This window comes from Salmo trutta, chromosome 15 (genome assembly GCF_901001165.1).
Source record: "Salmo trutta chromosome 15, fSalTru1.1, whole genome shotgun sequence".
Taxonomy (NCBI): Eukaryota; Metazoa; Chordata; class Actinopteri; order Salmoniformes; family Salmonidae; genus Salmo; species Salmo trutta.
Genome location: NC_042971.1, coordinates 26,169,242 through 26,185,782, shown reverse-complemented (window position 1 = coordinate 26,185,782; position 16,541 = coordinate 26,169,242). Strand labels below are relative to the sequence as shown.

The 16,541-nt window shown below is 40.4% G+C and overlaps 1 protein-coding gene across 6 annotated transcripts in view; it reads right to left on the bottom strand.

Moving 5' to 3' along the window:
• The window catches only part of igsf9bb (immunoglobulin superfamily, member 9Bb), a 186,446-nt gene that overhangs the window by 51,435 nt on the left and 118,470 nt on the right, over nt 1–16,541 (bottom strand). For all 6 annotated transcript variants that reach the window (XM_029690794.1, XM_029690796.1, XM_029690795.1 and 3 more), the window contains 2 exons: nt 11,235–11,376; nt 5,135–5,280 (listed from right to left, as the gene is read on the bottom strand). In XM_029690794.1, the coding sequence (XP_029546654.1) occupies nt 5,135–5,280; nt 11,235–11,376 (288 nt within the window). The remainder of the gene's footprint in view (nt 1–5,134; nt 5,281–11,234; nt 11,377–16,541) is intronic.

Sequence of the window (16,541 nt, the reverse complement as noted above, 5' to 3'; positions counted from 1 at the left end):
ACCTACTACGCAGCCCTAATTGTCAACAATCACAGCAGTCCGTTAGCTGTCAAAGACCTCAGTGACAGGCAGAAAACAAGAATATCATTCAAATTCTAAAAATAGAACAGCATTGGCTAGCTAGAAATGTCTCTCCCTCTCTGCATTCTGGCTCAGGCAGTGACTTGCTTTGGGAAATTGGTCGCTACTTGAGAGAAAAAAGCCCCTTCTCTCTCTGCAGCCTGTGTCAAAAAAGTGTCTGGTCTCTGCAAGCGATGATGTAATGCTCGCTACCCTCCCTCCTGACTGGTGCTGCCTGCCCCTCCTGCCCTTCCTCAGGCGCATGAGAAAATAAATATCCAATTTGGAGCCGTAGAGGAGGAGAGTGAGGGAATGCAAAATGTCTGTTGCCTTGGCTACCCAAACGAGTCATCACTACCCGCAGACGCGGGGCCACATTTCTCGCCGGTGGATGGATATTACTGGTGCTCAACGCTCATCCTTGCCTCCATTCATTTGGAATACAATATAGCTGATTTACCTCAGGGGAACGACTAGGCTGGCATACTTGAAAGTCACGACTCATAAATGAAAGGCGGGCTGCGAATAATATCGATTAATCAATGCCAGTGTGACCGAAAACTAAATAGAGCGTATCATGCTAGGAGAATATTGCTGAATGTGAAAGTGACTCGAGTGACCTGGAAGAAGAGTGACTTCAAGGTCACCGTTTCAATTGTAACCCGCACGGCTCCCGGCATTGGTGTGCGTGTGTTGGGGTTAAGAGACACAGAATGTGTGTAGTGGTTGGATGGGATCAGGGTTGGGGCTAATATGACCGCTTGGCCGAGCTTGGGTGGTCTGGGATTGGCTTGGAGTCCAATGTAACCTCCAATCAATTACACAGTGCAGTGGATAGAGAGAGAGGGTTTCTATCTAACCTACTCTATACCATGGCCAGATATAGTGCCATATTTCCTGTATTCAGATTCAAAAGGCTTTAGCTTAGATCAAATGTACATACAGTAAGATGGAAAATTGTCTTTGGCTTGTTGAGAGCTTGGGACTGACTATAAGGTTCTATCTACAAAAACATGATTCTGAGATAATTGGACTTAAAGTTCCAAACCGTTATTGGTTTGAATGGTGCCAGCCAGTGGCATAACTTAAACTGGGGATAAGGGGGGAGGTTGTGCATTAGTTCAGTGTGTATGAGTTGAGCTCTTTGTAAAAGCAAGCAGAGCAGAACATTGCTGATGTACAGTTGCAGTCGGAAGTTTACATACACTTAGGTTGGAGTCATTAAAACTTGTTCTTCAACCACTCCACCAATTTCTTGTTAACAAACTATAGTTTTGGCAAGTCGGTAAGGACATCTACTTTGTGCATGACACAAGTCATTTTCCCAACAATTGTTTACAGACAGATTATTTCACTTATAATTCATTGTATCACAATTCCAGTGGGTCAGAAGTTTACATACACTAAGTTGACTGCCTTTAAACAGATTGGAAAGTTCCAGAAAATTATGTAATGGCTTTAGAAGCTTCTGATAGGCTAATTGACATCATTTGAGTAAATTGGAGATGTACCTGTGGATGTATTTCAAGGCCTACCTTCAAACTCAGTGCCTCTTTGCTTGACATCATGGGAAAATCAAAATACATTTTAGACCTCCACAAGTCTGGTTCATCCTTGGGAGCAATTTCCAAACGCCTGAAGGTACCACGTTCATCTATACAAAAAATAGTATGCAAGTATAAACACCATGGGACCATGCAGCCGTCATACCTCTCAGGAAGGAGACGCATTCTGTCTCCTAGAGAAGAACGTACTTTGGTGCGAAAAGTGAAAATCAATAACAGAACAACAGTAAAGGACCATGTGAAGATGCTGGAGGAAACAGGTACAAAAGTATCTATATCCACAGTAAAACGAGTCCTATATCGACATAACCTGAAAGGCCGCTCAGCAAGGAAGAAGCCACTGCTCCAAAACTGCCATAAAAAAGCCAGACTATGGTTTGCAACTGCACATGGGGACAAAGATCATACTTTTTGGAGAAATGTCCTCTGGTCTGATGAAACAAAAATAGAACTGTTTGGCCATAATGACCGTTGTTATGTTTGGTGGAAAAAGGGGGAGGCTTGCAAGCCGAAGTACACCATCCCAACCGTGAAGCACGGGGGTGGCAGCATCATGTTGTGGGGGTGCTTTGCTGCAGGAGGGACTGGTGCACTTCACAAAATAGATGGCATCATGAGAAGGAAAATGATGTGGATATATTGACGCAACATCTCAAGACATCAGTCAGGAAGTTAAAGCTTGTTCACAAATGGGGTCTTCCAAATGGACAATGACCACAAGCATACTTCCAAAGCTGTGGCAAAATGGCCTAAGAACAACAAAGTCAAGGTGTTGGAGTGGCCATCACAAAGCCCTGACCTCAATCCTATAGAAAATTTGTGGGCAGAACTGAAAAAGTGTGTGCGAGCAAGGAGGCCTACAAACCTGACTCAGTTACACCAGCTCTGTCAGGAGGAATGGGCCAAAATTCGCCCAACTTATTGTGGGAAGCTTGTGGAAGGCTACCCAAAACGTTTGACCCAAGTGAAACAATTTAAAGGCAATGCTACCAAATACTAATTGAGTGTATGTAAACTTCTGACCCACTGGGAATGTGATGAAAGAAATAAAAGCTGAAATAAATCAATCATTCTCTCTATTATAATTCTGACATTACACATTCTTAAAATAAAGTGGTGATCCTAACTGACCTAAGACAGGGACTTTTTACTAGGATTAAATGTCAGGAATTGTGAAAAACTGAGTTTAAAAGTATTTGGCTAAGGTGTATGTAAACTTCCGGGTGGCTATGGAGAAAGATGATGGGGAGCAAAGTGAGAATGACATGGCTTGGGAACACCTCTTGGATCCTGTAGTCTGACGGGGAAGACTGGGTGAAAGCATGAGGAAGCTTTTTTAGAGCATTCATTTTTTCCAACCTCAGCAGAAAAGTATCCTGAAGACATAGTCAGGCTAAGAGAGAGAGGGAATTGTCATGTTTTCAAACTTTGGGTTGTCATGCATATATAATTATGCAAAACTTATCACACTGTTAATACCGTTATGTTTTTTGTTGCTGTCCAAGTCTTATGCTATCACTCTTTTAGGAACCAGAAGGAGAAAGTGGAGAAATAAAAAGTGTTCCATCTGACATGGAACAAGACAGCAGATTCAGCTGGAATGGTATTTTGTTGTGTGATGAGAGATGGAAATAAAAGTGTGTATGATGTGATCATAGGACTGAGGCCATAAGTCTCTGAGTTTGTAAACCTCACGGTGAATGTTTGTTATCATTGTTTGTTCATTTATAATTCTTTGTTAGTTTTTTAAATTCATGTTTTATTATCATCGTTTGTCCATCTAGAAGTAATTTCCAAGTTTATATAAATTGAACATTAGGACGCTGTTGTTCAAGAGGAGGGACTGTTGGATTCGGGCTACACTTTAAACATTGAGATATTAAATACATGATAGATCAGAAGCATAAGGAGTGGAAGAGACTGGGTTTTATGTCAGAAGTTAATGGTTTTCTGTGGAAAGAGATGGCTTTGGAATGTGTTGGGTGGAGATCTTGGAAACTAACAATGTCACTGAGAGAGACTAGGTAATGTATAACATTTACATTGTCAGGATATGTTATTGTTAGCCATCAGGGATACTCTGGGAGGAGAGGAGACAGTCATGTATCAATAACCATGACAGCCTTGAGTTGGGGAGGAGTGAGCACTTTGGGGTAGAGGTCAAGTTAGATGAAGTGAGGAAGAACAGATATCACTTAGGTTCTGTCTAGCAACATAGATGTGTTGGATGTTCAGTTGTGGAGGAGGAGGAGACTCAGCCTAGGAGAAAGGGTTAAATATCAGTGCTTGTGCAAATTATATTTTTTTGTCTGAATTACAGCTGTAATGACCCTTTGGGAAGAATTAAACTTGGTTAAGCTTCTCTAGTGTCCGTGAATTATTTACTCTGAAAAATAAGAACCTAATAGGGCGCTGCAGGGTAGTCGACCACTAAGGACAGGACGGGGCAACCCAGCTTTATTGTGTGCAAGTAAAAAGTGCTCTACAGTACTATTAGTCCTATGATATTAATTATAAGGAGGATTTGCTGTTTCTGTTTGTTAATGTATATTTGAGGTGTATGTGGTTTTTCTTTTCTTTTGTGTTTCCAAACCTTTCCCTTGGGAATGAAAAAACTTAAATATGTGAACTGGGAAGGAAATTGTGTTAGGAGAGAGTTGAGTTATTGACTAAACTGGTGGGGGTCGGTCATGCAGACGGCTCGAGCTGGCTGGTCGGTCTGACTGAAATTTGATATAGAGGATGTCTTAATAAACAATCAAAAGTCTTTGTATTTTTTCAAGAGATCTTATTTTGTTGGGGTATTGGTTAAAGGTACAACACAATATTTATTATTGAATTACCTTTGATCTAGTTCAGTCTTTAGAATCACTTAAACATATTTAATAATGATCTCTTACCTAGCTTGATGACTTTGGGCATTTTTGCTTACTTTTTGTTCTAAATTCGAGACGGCATATTGGATTGTGTAAAAATGCAGGAAATGAGCTTTAGATGCCCAACCAGACCCCCGGCAGTTTATGCCCCCCCCCCCACTTCTAAAACCAAAATGTCAGCAATTATTTTCTTGTATTCTTTTGCACAGAACAACATGAATTGGGGTATTTAGACTACTATATAGGTAGAGAACATTGAACAAAACAAGGCTATGTCAATAACAACATTTGGACAAAAATGCAGATAGAATTTTATAGTCCCAAGCTCTCATTGCGGCTCATTGGGGTGGTTAGGTAAAGTATAACACTCATTAAGTAGAGAACAGCATCAGTAGGACTGAGTGTACTTAGTTGCAGTGGGACCGCTCTACAGCACAGCTGCAAGTTCAAGTTGCTCTTATAGGTACAGATCTAGGATCAGCCTTTGTATGGCTGATGAGCAGAATTAGGTATGTTCATTAGGATGGATCTTGCTGTAGTGTACACCCAGTAGCTCTGTGTGTTCTAATAAACACAAGTACATAAGGGGTAGGGGGTAGGGGTTGACTGTAGAGGATAGGCCCAGACACTCACATTGCACTGTGAGCTGGGCCCAGGCGGACGGGGGCTGGCCCAGGCTGTTGCTGGGGCTGCAGGTGAATCTCCCAGCATCTTCAGGCTTCACGCCGCCGATGATGAGCGAGCCGTCCACCAGAATACTGACTCTGTCCCTCAGGCCACTGCAGAGGAGGGAGGGAAGAGCATCAATATAGAGTCTATAACCACTTCCACAAGTACAGTTTTCACTTTATCATGCATTAACGGCAATGGGAGATTAGGTGAAAATTCCATTTAAGTGGAAGTTAAGATATGCCCAAATAGCTAGGTTTCCATCCAATTGGCGACAGATTTAACCTGACTATTCTAAAATATGCATAAAAACAATATGCACATTTTCCTACCAGAGGTGTGTTTCCATCAAACTGACTTGTTACGGATAAAAAGGTGATGACTGGTGCACATAAACAACACTTTTGCGCTTTAATTCCCATGTACTGAATACAAAAAACAGAAGTTCAATGTGTTTGTACTGCATTTTCAACTCTAGCGATGGTTTTGTCATAAAAACGGTTTCTCTCTAGACAAGAGTTTGCTGATAAAGTGGACAGGGTAGGTTATATGATGAGATATGAATAAGAGCAAGATCATTTTACCTGATAATTGGCAGCAAAGCTCCAATCATCATGTCACCAGCATTCAGGAAATGTGAATGATCATCGTGCACTTAACCACCATTTGAAGTTCATCATGACTTATTTCATCTACCCATAAACTCAATGCTTTTCCAAGTCATGATGGTAGTCCTACAACGTAACATCGTGCTACTCCACGTTTACTTCAATATGATGGTAATTATATCAATATTTGCACATAAAGGCATTTCCACCAAAATTGTCGCATAATCAATTTCAAAGACAAAATAATTATCCCCCTTGCGTATTTTGTTTTGTCGAAATAAGGACATTTTACCTATAATTCCTGGTTTCCTGGTTTCCCTGTGCTACAATAACAGAGAAACCGTCTCCTTATAGCCAAATGAGGGATCTTCCATTGTCTCTCCTCATCTCCCTTCCACTTAGGAAGTTCCTTCTCTGGGAGTGTGAGGGTTGAAAAAGCCCATAAGATCCTATTTTGTTCTATAGAGTGTACAGGCCACGCATGAGTGGATGTGGGATGACTGGGGGCTCAGTGGGTGGCCCATAATCACAGCTAGTGGAGCGTAGAATGACACAAGCACTGTGTCACTAGATATTCCTGTCTCTAGGGACAAGAGGTGGTGGTGGTGAGGGGGGTCTTCTATGAAGTTTCAAGTTTCATTAGCCGTATCATATGTACAGGATACACACGGTACACACTGTCCAACTAAATGCTTACTTGCAGGTTCCTTCTCGACAATGCAACAACAATAACAAATAATAAAAGATAAGCATACGAACATAAAGTAAATAGCTCAGTAGAATTGAATAAACATTTTAGCATCAGTATAATACAGGAAGGCACAATTTATATTCCAATATTTACACATGTATCAGGGAAGGTGGGATTGGGGGGGAGGCAAGTGTTTCAATTGTGCAGTATTAGCAATAGTAAATAAGAGTCTGGTAGCAGCAGTTGTGATGCGTGTGTAGCATAAATGTACAGTTCCTTCAGAAAGTATTCATAACAATTGACTTATTCCACATTTTGTTGTGTTACAGCCTGAACTCAAAATGGATTAAAAAGAAATCTCACTTTTCTACACACAATATCCCATAATGAAAGTGAGAACATGTTTTCAGACACTTTTGCAAATCACACCCGATTCAATACATGTTCACTGTTGGCAGCGATTACAGCTGTGAGTTGTTCTGGGTAAGTCTAAGAGCTTTGCACACCTGGATTTTTTTTTACATTTTCAAGCTCTGTCAAGATGGTTGTTAAAAGTTGCTAGACAGCCCTTTTCAAGTCTTGCCATAGATTTTCAAGCCGATTTTATTTCAAAACTGGAACTAGGCCACTCAAGAACATTCAATATCGTCTTGGTAAGCAACTCCAGTGTATATTTGTGTTTTAGGTTATTGTCCTGCTGAAAGGTGAATTCATCATTCCTAGTGTCTGATGGAAAGCAGACAACCAGGTTTTTCTCTAGGATTTTGCCTGTGCTTGGCGCCATTATGTTTTTAAAAAAAATCCTTGACGACTACAAGCATACCCATAACATGATGCAGCCATCATTATGCTTGAAAATATGGATAGTGGCACCCAGTAATGTGTTGTATTGAATTTGCCCCAAACATAACACTTTGTACTTAGGACATAAAGTTAATTGCTTTGCCACATTTTTTTGCAGTATTTCTTTAGTACCTTGTTGCAAACAGGATTCATGTTTTGGAATATTTGTTATTCTGTACAGGCTTCCTTCTTTTCATTGTGTCATTTAGGTTAGTATTGTGGAGTAACTACAATGTTGTTGATTCATCCTCTGTTTTCTCCTATCACAGGCATTAAACTCTGTAACTTTTTTAAATTCACCATTGGCCTCATGGTGAAATCGCTGAGCGGTTTCCTTCCTTTCCGGCAACTGAGTTAGGAAGGACACCTGTATCTTTGTAGTGACTGGGTCTATTGATACACCATCCAAAGTGTAATTAATAACTTCACTATGGTCAAAGGGATATTTAGTGTCTGCTTCTTTTTTTTACCCATCTACCAATAGGTGCTCTTCTTTACGAGGCATTGGAAAACCTCTCTGGACTTTGTGGTTGAACCTGTGTTTGAAATTCACTGCTCGACTGAGGGACCTTCCAGATAATTATATTTGTGGGGTCCAGAGATGAGGTACTCATTCAAAAATCGTGTTAAACACTATTATTGCAAGCTACTTATTATGGGACATGTAAAGCAAATGTTTATTCCTGAACTTATTTAGGCTTGCAATAACAAAGGGTTTGAATCCTTATTGAGTCAATACATTTCAGCTTTTTATTAATTTGTAAAAAATGTCTAAAAACAATATTATGGGGTATTGTGTGTAAGCCAGTGACAAACTCTAAAATGTAGAAAAAGTCAAGGGGTGTGAATACCTTCTTAAGGCACTGTGTGTGTGTGTGTGTGTGTGTGTGTGTGTGTGTAGAGCCAGTGTGTTGTTCTACTTTTTTCTATCTCTATCTTTATCTGCTCACTGTGTTTCTGTCTACATTATGGTGACGCCGTCCAATCCTCTTCCACCTTCCCTGAATGACTCTTATTTTCTCTATCTTCCTTCTCTTGTGTCGCTCTACCTCCTTCCTAGAGCTGGGCGAGATAGACAAAAATCAATTTTGCGATAAATTGACCCATTCTTCTGCGATAACGATAAATCAGCGCTAAATTACATTAAATACTTTTTTTTCGCGAGGTGCTAGAGCTGAAGGTTACTTTACATTTTCAGCAGGGCTCTAGACAATCTTTTTCCAGTGCCACGTAAAACAACTGAGATGGTACGATTCAAAAAGTAAGCCATTTCATCAAACATATCCAGGAAATGCTTGATTGATATTTTGGTATGCAACCTGTCAAAATAGGATGCAGAATGATCAGATTTATTTTTGACTCTTCCGAAAATTTGCCCACATCTTTGTGCATAATGGCCTATAGGTTATATTATTCACCACCTGAGGAAGTGAGAACTCAAAACACTAAGCTATATTGTTAACTCTAAATATGATAGTGTTGTTAGATAGATTCATCAATTTGCCTACATGGCTATCAGTAAATGTAGGCTAATGTCCTACAAAAACTTCCCAGCGCTAGGCCTAGGCTACTTGATATACCGTAGGCCTATTCACTGCAAATGGCGTGCTCCACTCGGCTCAAAACCATACTAAACACAGCCTCCTCCGGTTGTAAAGTGGTGCATTGAACATGAGAAATACACGACATACTCACAGAAAGCTTTCACTCTCCTCTCTGTAACTAAAACAACAGTAGTTGCTTTAAAATAATGTATTTTTCCCGCAATAGCATTTTGAGTAACGGTCATGTGCTTGTGCTTCTCAGAATGCATCTTTCCCTCCTCCACGTGCACATTTAGAAGAGAGAGTGAGTGTCAGCAGCCCACAGCAGCCCTCCTCCACGTGCACATTTGGAAGAGAGACTGAGTGTCAGCAGCCCACAGCGAAACAGGGACAGGCAGATACTGTCATAGCAAGAATCAACATAATGCATAGGCTATTACTATTGACCAAATAATGGTTTTAGAACAATCTACAGGAACGTTATATAGCAAAATCACCGAAAATTACAGAAGTAAGCAAAATGCTTTGATAAGAGGAAGGGAATGCTAGTGTCAGTAATTTTCGTCCCATCTCTACTCCTTCCCGACCTCCCTCCACTTCAGTCTAACTCGTTTCCCTCTGACTTTCTCCCCTCATTCCCTACTTTGCTTACATAAGCTACACTGTGCATGTACCTCTTTATCTTCCTCTCTTTCAATACCTCTCTTCTACCTAACACCCCCCCCATCCTTATTCCCTTCCTACTAGATCAGGGGGTACCAGAGCTTAGGCTGTAAGGGGACAACCCACCCAGGAATTGATCTCTGATGTGGGGCAAAACAAATGACCTAGTGGAAACATTGGGTGTTTATGTGCTGGCTCTAAATACATGAAAATTCGAAGCATATACCTTTTATATTCTGTGCGCGCTTTTCCCTGTGGATATATTTTTGCTAAGCGTCTGGGCCCATCCCCTAAGCATGGTGGGTCTGAAGAAACTGAATGAAAGTGTTCCAGTGAATGCGCTATTGAAGACTACTACTTCTAGCTTTCTGTCCTAGAGAGAAGATACATTGAGCAAGGGGCATGTAGGGGAAACAGCATTATTAAGTATTGATGGCAAGCTTCCCTTGCATTTAAGCTTTTCTGTTAGACACTATTTCAGGCACTGCTGGTGTTATGCTGCTGCATCATCACTTCAGGTGAAGAGGAAGAAAAGCACAATGACGCGGGTAACACAAGAACTCGTAACACCTTCTCTGTGTATGGGTCTAAAATGAGAGAACTTGAATGCGTTGCGCATTCCATATTTATTGTGTATGTGAGTTAGGGCAGGATTTTATTTCAGAGTACTTCAATGTCTCTCAAATGTTACTGCGTGCCTGCACAAGGAGGACAATGATGACCAAACACACTGTAATGTATACATGGACCCATAAATGGAAGCTACTGTATTAGAGGATGTCCACATTGACATGACAACAACACATTTTGACATATCCTTATAGAGTTTTCAACGCAGTCCATTAATGGTTGCTGCTGTTCCTTGTTGTGCTAGCTATGGAACATGCTTAAAATAAACTGTCAACTACATTTTCTTTGTTTGAAGCACTTTGTGATAGACAATGAAGATGTCATGGCCTGTAGCGGGAGATGTGCCTATCCTGAAAGACCTTTTTAGTGGAACACACACACACACACACACACTGGAAGAACTTGTCCCGATTGATGTTTTTAAATCATTGATGAAGGATTTTGAGGCTGATTCCCTGACATGTCAATGTTTTCAATTTGCTGTTTTATGATTTTGTTATACTCTTGTGAATTCTGTGTTTTTTTACTAGATTACCTGTAGTTTTTCATGCTGTCTGTCTGTAATTGTGTAATGGCTAGGTGCTGTCTATCTTGGCCAGGACGCTCTTGAAAAAGAGATTTCAAATATCAATGAGCCCTTCCTGGTTAAATAAAGGTAAAAAAAAAATACACATTTAAAACACACACATCCCTTGAATATGGTCAGACAGTGATGGGCCCAATCAGATTACAGGCTCTTGTTCAAGACCCTGTGGCCTGAGGATCACGGATGCGCACATGCACACAGGCACACACATTATATCCCTGACATAATCTCCTCAATATATTCTACATTAGACAAAATGCCCCAAAATAGTCCACATTACAAACAATGATGAAAGTGGTGGGATGGTACAGTATATATTATGATAACACATTTCATAGCAACAATGCATCATAAAACTCAGACCATGTATAGCAGGGGTCTCAAACTACAGGCACGCAAGCCAAATGCTGCCCGGGAGCCTATTCAATGTGGCCAGCGGTTGTACAGTGTGTGGGGGGGATGGGGGATGGAACAGTAATGAACCCGATCATAACTTTACTTCTTGAAGAAGACATTGTCATCCTCCCAGAACCAGGTGTATGTGAGGTTGCCGGGGTAGGCCTCAGCTAGGCAGTCCAGCTTGGCGTCTTGGGATATGTTCACCGTCAGGTTCTGGGGAGGGGACACAATGAACGGTGGCCCTGGGAGAACAGAAAGCAAAAAACAATGGCAATTAGTTACATTCACTTTATTTGCATGTACTCAAAACACATTGACTTGAATTTAATAGGAGAAGATATGAGAAAATAATTGACAGAATATAAGTAGACTACATTGGAAGTACATGCAAAAGTGTGAGGTGGAAAACCCAAAGCAGGCTTGTATGAGAACCTCACCTGATTGGTAGGTAAATTCACTTTCAAATTAAACAAATTTCACAAGTTTTCTAATTAACATAATAGCCAATTTCTTATTAAGCAGAAATAAGGTGACATGCTAGCTAGTGTTGTCAAGATAGCAGAATTTTGACTTCAATACCGATACCAGGTTTAGTATCATGATACCATCATGATACACGATACCATCACGATACTCGATACCAAAGCAAGACCACAGCAAAAAAAAAAACGTATTAGCTAAAGTCACAGAATGGCACTTGATTCAGACAGATAAACTAAGCTACTGCTCTGTTCAATCGTTGGGCATCTTTTGAGTTCAATATCATCAGCCATGAATTAATAAATCAATTATACAATCATACAATCAATAACACTTTGTTTTACGAATATAACAACGTAACAACATAATGGTAATTTATTTTAATGGTAAATCTCTATTGATAAACTGGGTTAATCAATATGTAGCCTTGGCCTATTCACAATACAGGTGAATACATATTGAATAGGAGTGTGTGCATCCATTGAGTTGAGGTTGTTCAGGCTGATTTCATGGGGCTACAGATTACAAAAAATCTCTTTCCCTTCCATTTGGAACTTATTTTATTGTACTGATCAACAACATTTGCATAGAAGTAGCAATCTCTTACTTAATAGAAGTGTGCGCTGTCTCTTTAAGACCCAGTAATGATGTAATTAACGAGGCACATGCATACACCGTCAGTTCGAGGGCGAGAATTAAGTGGTGACAATTTTGCTAGCTGTTAGCTAGCAAGGAAAGTTAGCGTACAAAGCTGGAAGCTATCGGTATCGTCTTACACTGTAAAGTGTTCTAGCCTGTGTGGACATTGCTTTGTGAACAGTAATTAACAGTTTCAACCTTTCTACATGCCGTGTTGCATTATTCAAGTGTGTTAACTTCTGTGCAGCATGAGTGGGGAGCAAATTCTAGCAATGAGTAAGTGAAGCAGGCACGAAGTATGCACATTGCACTCAGCGAATAAAGGGGCCATCGGTTGCGTAGATAGACAGACTTGATCCTCAATTAGTACAAAACGTGAGACATATTTGACAGAAGTTCAGAGAGTAACAAAAATCTTAGAAACAAACAGTTTTTCATGTTCGATTATCAAAAAAGTACAGAAGCTTTGGTATACCGTGCAACACTAGCTAATGCTAGCGCAATCTCTGTGTTAAGCTGGGGCACGTTATGACATAAGATGACAACAGGGGGAGTGGGTCAGTGTGTGTGTGTGTGTGTGTGTGTGTGTGTGTGTGTGTGTGGGGGGGGGGGGGGGCATGAGGAACGTATACACATAGCGAACACACACCGTGGACGTGCACTCCCAGCTGTGCGCACACACAGTGAAGATAGACACAGTGGACACACACAGTGGTGATACGGTGATACACACAGATACAGTCTCACACACCACCACCGCGCAATGAGTTCATTAAGGCAGGTGGAGCAGAGATCATGTTGACACACATGATTCAGCTAATTAAGGTCCCGAGGAGCAGCTGACCAACAGGTCTTAGAGCAGTGCTGGAGCAAAAGCCTGCACACACAGTAGCGCTGAAGCAGTGTACGCACATCCAGACCTACAGTATCAAAACTAAACTAATGAAGAATACCTGCACGCTGATGAATGCTCTCGCAGTTTTATTTTATTGTGAAACCACAATATCTATTATTTACCCACAGTAGCTCTCCCGGTAGGGTTGACTGACCACCTGTCTTTATTTTCCCGTGAGGGGATTTGTCTGGTGTGGTTCAACAATAAATTTAAAAAACATTAAAACATTGTCCGAGAGGCTTCTAAACAGCTTCTACCCCCAGGCCATAAGACTCCTGAACAGCTAATCAAATGGCAACCCAGACTACTTGCATTGCCCTCCCTTTCTATGCTGCTGCTACTCTCTGTTATTATCTATGCATAGTCACTTTATTAACTCTACCTACATGTACATATTACCTCAATTACCCCGACACCGGTGCCCCTGCACATTGACTCTGTACCGGTATCCCCTGTATATAGCCCTGCTATTGTTATTTATAGTAGGGGTGCTGAGGGTTCTGCAGTACCTCCTGAAAATCTTAATTATGAATATATATATATATATAATAAATATATATATTTTTGGAAATAATTACTTTTTCCTAAAAGTAGTGAACTGGGCCTTTACTAGTCCTGTATTAGGGGACAGATATAGCCGTCTATAGAGTGGGCAAACATTGCGGCCCCTCCAATTAGTTACATCAACCATTTGGATACTCTCCAGGCATTTCGTCCATGAAATATGAAGAAAAAAAACATTACAAAAACATGTAAATAGACAAAACAGATGAGACGGAAGCGACAGCACCTATCACGATTACAGTGCCAGTCCAGAAGAAAAACATTTAAAAAATGCACAACGACGCAAAGTAAAAAAAGTACAAGTCTGGGTCTGTGTGGATTACATAAGTGCAGATAAATTTATGCCTCAGTCTTCATTTCCTATTCTTTTCATGTCCCTCCAGTTCTTCTCCACAGCCTAATGTGCTTAACTGTTGCCTGCCATCCCCTGCAATGAGAGGAGGAGACTGCCCAACCGGAACGTTCTGGAAACGCTTTTGTCTGGGAATCAGGCATGATAATATGTCATAGAAACGTCCCGGGAACTTTGATGTCTGGGATAATAATAGGATAATGTTTCATGGACATGACTAAGTATAGGGAGAGAGATGTGCTCTATGTCACTACGAGGAATAAATGGGGTATGCACCTACAGGTAAGGACGCATGTATGTTAAGATGGGTAAGCGGTTGGGAAGTGGTTTAAATGAGCTTTGGTGCAATAGTGGCGAGTGAAGAGAGAAGGAAAGATGGGCCATCTTTCTCTTTTTCAGTCTATGACATTTTATCAGTCATATCAGCTCATTTAATCTGTCTCCACCAATGGTGGGAAATCTTCGTAAACACGTCATAACGTGCGCACACAAACACACTCACACATTTGAATCATTTAGCAGATGCGCACACACAATTTTGAGCTGATCGCATAACAGAAGCCACACAAACACACCCACCCACCCACAGAGTCCATCCCCCTCCTTTAGCCAGCTTGGTGATATTGACTGGCAGTATAGTAGTTCTGATCCAGAGCCCAGGGCCTGAGCCTCTAACAGTAGGAGAGTTCTTATCTGGAAACCCAGTGTGTGTGTGGTGTGTGTGTGCATGTGTCCGTGTGAGAGCGTGTGTAGCATTGGCACAGCTGGAAACACTGCCCGCTGCAGATTTACTTAGTTGATCTGGTGACGATCGGATTCAGTGGCTTACCAACAGGGACACTGAATTACCATAATACTTAACCCCAGCGTCATCTGCCAATCAAAAGCCACCACTTTTTAAAGACGCACCAACAGAGAAACCGACAAAGGTCCAATGGAAACAATGGTTGTCAAAGCTAAGAACATTAACAACTTCATAGTTAAGAACACTATAACAAAATGAAACGTATTCTACAAGAACCAATATCACTCCCTAAAAACCATATGGAACAATCTTTGGATAGATTTTCTGAATTCACCGATAAATTGGTCACATTGAAAACTAAAGGCATGGACTTGGCAACAGGAAATAAATGTATTTCCATGGCCAGTGGAAAAAGTATCCAATTGTCATACTTGAGTAAAAGTAAAGATAACTTAATAGAAAATGACTCAAGTAAAAGTAAAAGTCACCCAGTAAAATCTTACCGTAGTAAAAGTCTAAAAGTGTTTGGTTTTAAATATACTTAAGTATCAAAAGTAAATATAATTGCAAGTCAAAGTATAAGTATTTTTTAATTTACAGATAGCCAGGGGCACACTCCAACACTCAGACATCATTCATGAAGCAATGAAGCATTTGTGTTTAGTGAGTCCACCAGATCAGAGGCAGTAGGTTTGACCAGGGATGTTCTCCTGAGAAGTGCGTGATTTTCCATTTTCCTGTCTTGCTAAGCACTCAAAATGTAACAAGTACTTTTGGGTGTCAGGGAAAATGTATGGAGTTAAAAGTACATTCTTTTCTTTAGGAATGTAGTGAAGTAAAAGTAAAAGTTGTCAAAAATATAAATAGTACTGTAAAGTACAGATACCCCCAAAAATGACTTAAGTAGCACTTTAAAGTATTTTTACTTAAGTACTTTACACCACTGTCCATGACAGAATTAAAAAGCATTTTTAGACTGACCAATGTAGATATTTACAAATACATGCAACTTCAAAAGATACATATCACTAAATTTAGATTTGAAATATTTTGGACATCAGAGCAACCTTGAGGGAATTTTATGTGAGTTGAAAAGGATGTTCATATGATAGGTAAGATATACAAAACCTGCAAGAAAGTCTATCCAACTGACAATCTCTTAGAAAAAAATATCAACTACTGGAACCAAGACTTAAAAATAATTGATGTTAGCACAAGATGGAGGGAATGTTGGAACATAACTAACAAAATGATAGTTACCGTAATTTCCGGACTATTAAGCGCACCTGAATATAAGCCACACCCACTGAATTTAATTTGAATTTTGAACATAAATAAGCCGCACATGTCTATAAGCCGCAGGTGCCTACCGGTACATTGAAACAAATGAACTTTACACAGGCTTTAACGAAACACGGCTTGTAACTAAAATAAATAGGCTTTAACGAAACACGGCTTGTAACAAAAATAAATAGGCTTTAACGAAACACGGCTTGTAACAAAAAATAAAAAATTAGCAGTAAGCTTTAGTTGTCTTTTTGCACTGAGTCAATTCCTCACGCTGCTGTTTCCAACATCTTATCATCGACTCATTAAGACCAAGCTCCTGTGCAGCAGCTCTATTTCCTTTTCCAACAGCCAGATCAATCGCCTTCAACTTGAAAGCTGCATCATATGCATTTCTGTGTCTTTGCCATGATGAGGGTGACAAAATGACTACCGTAATCAGAAT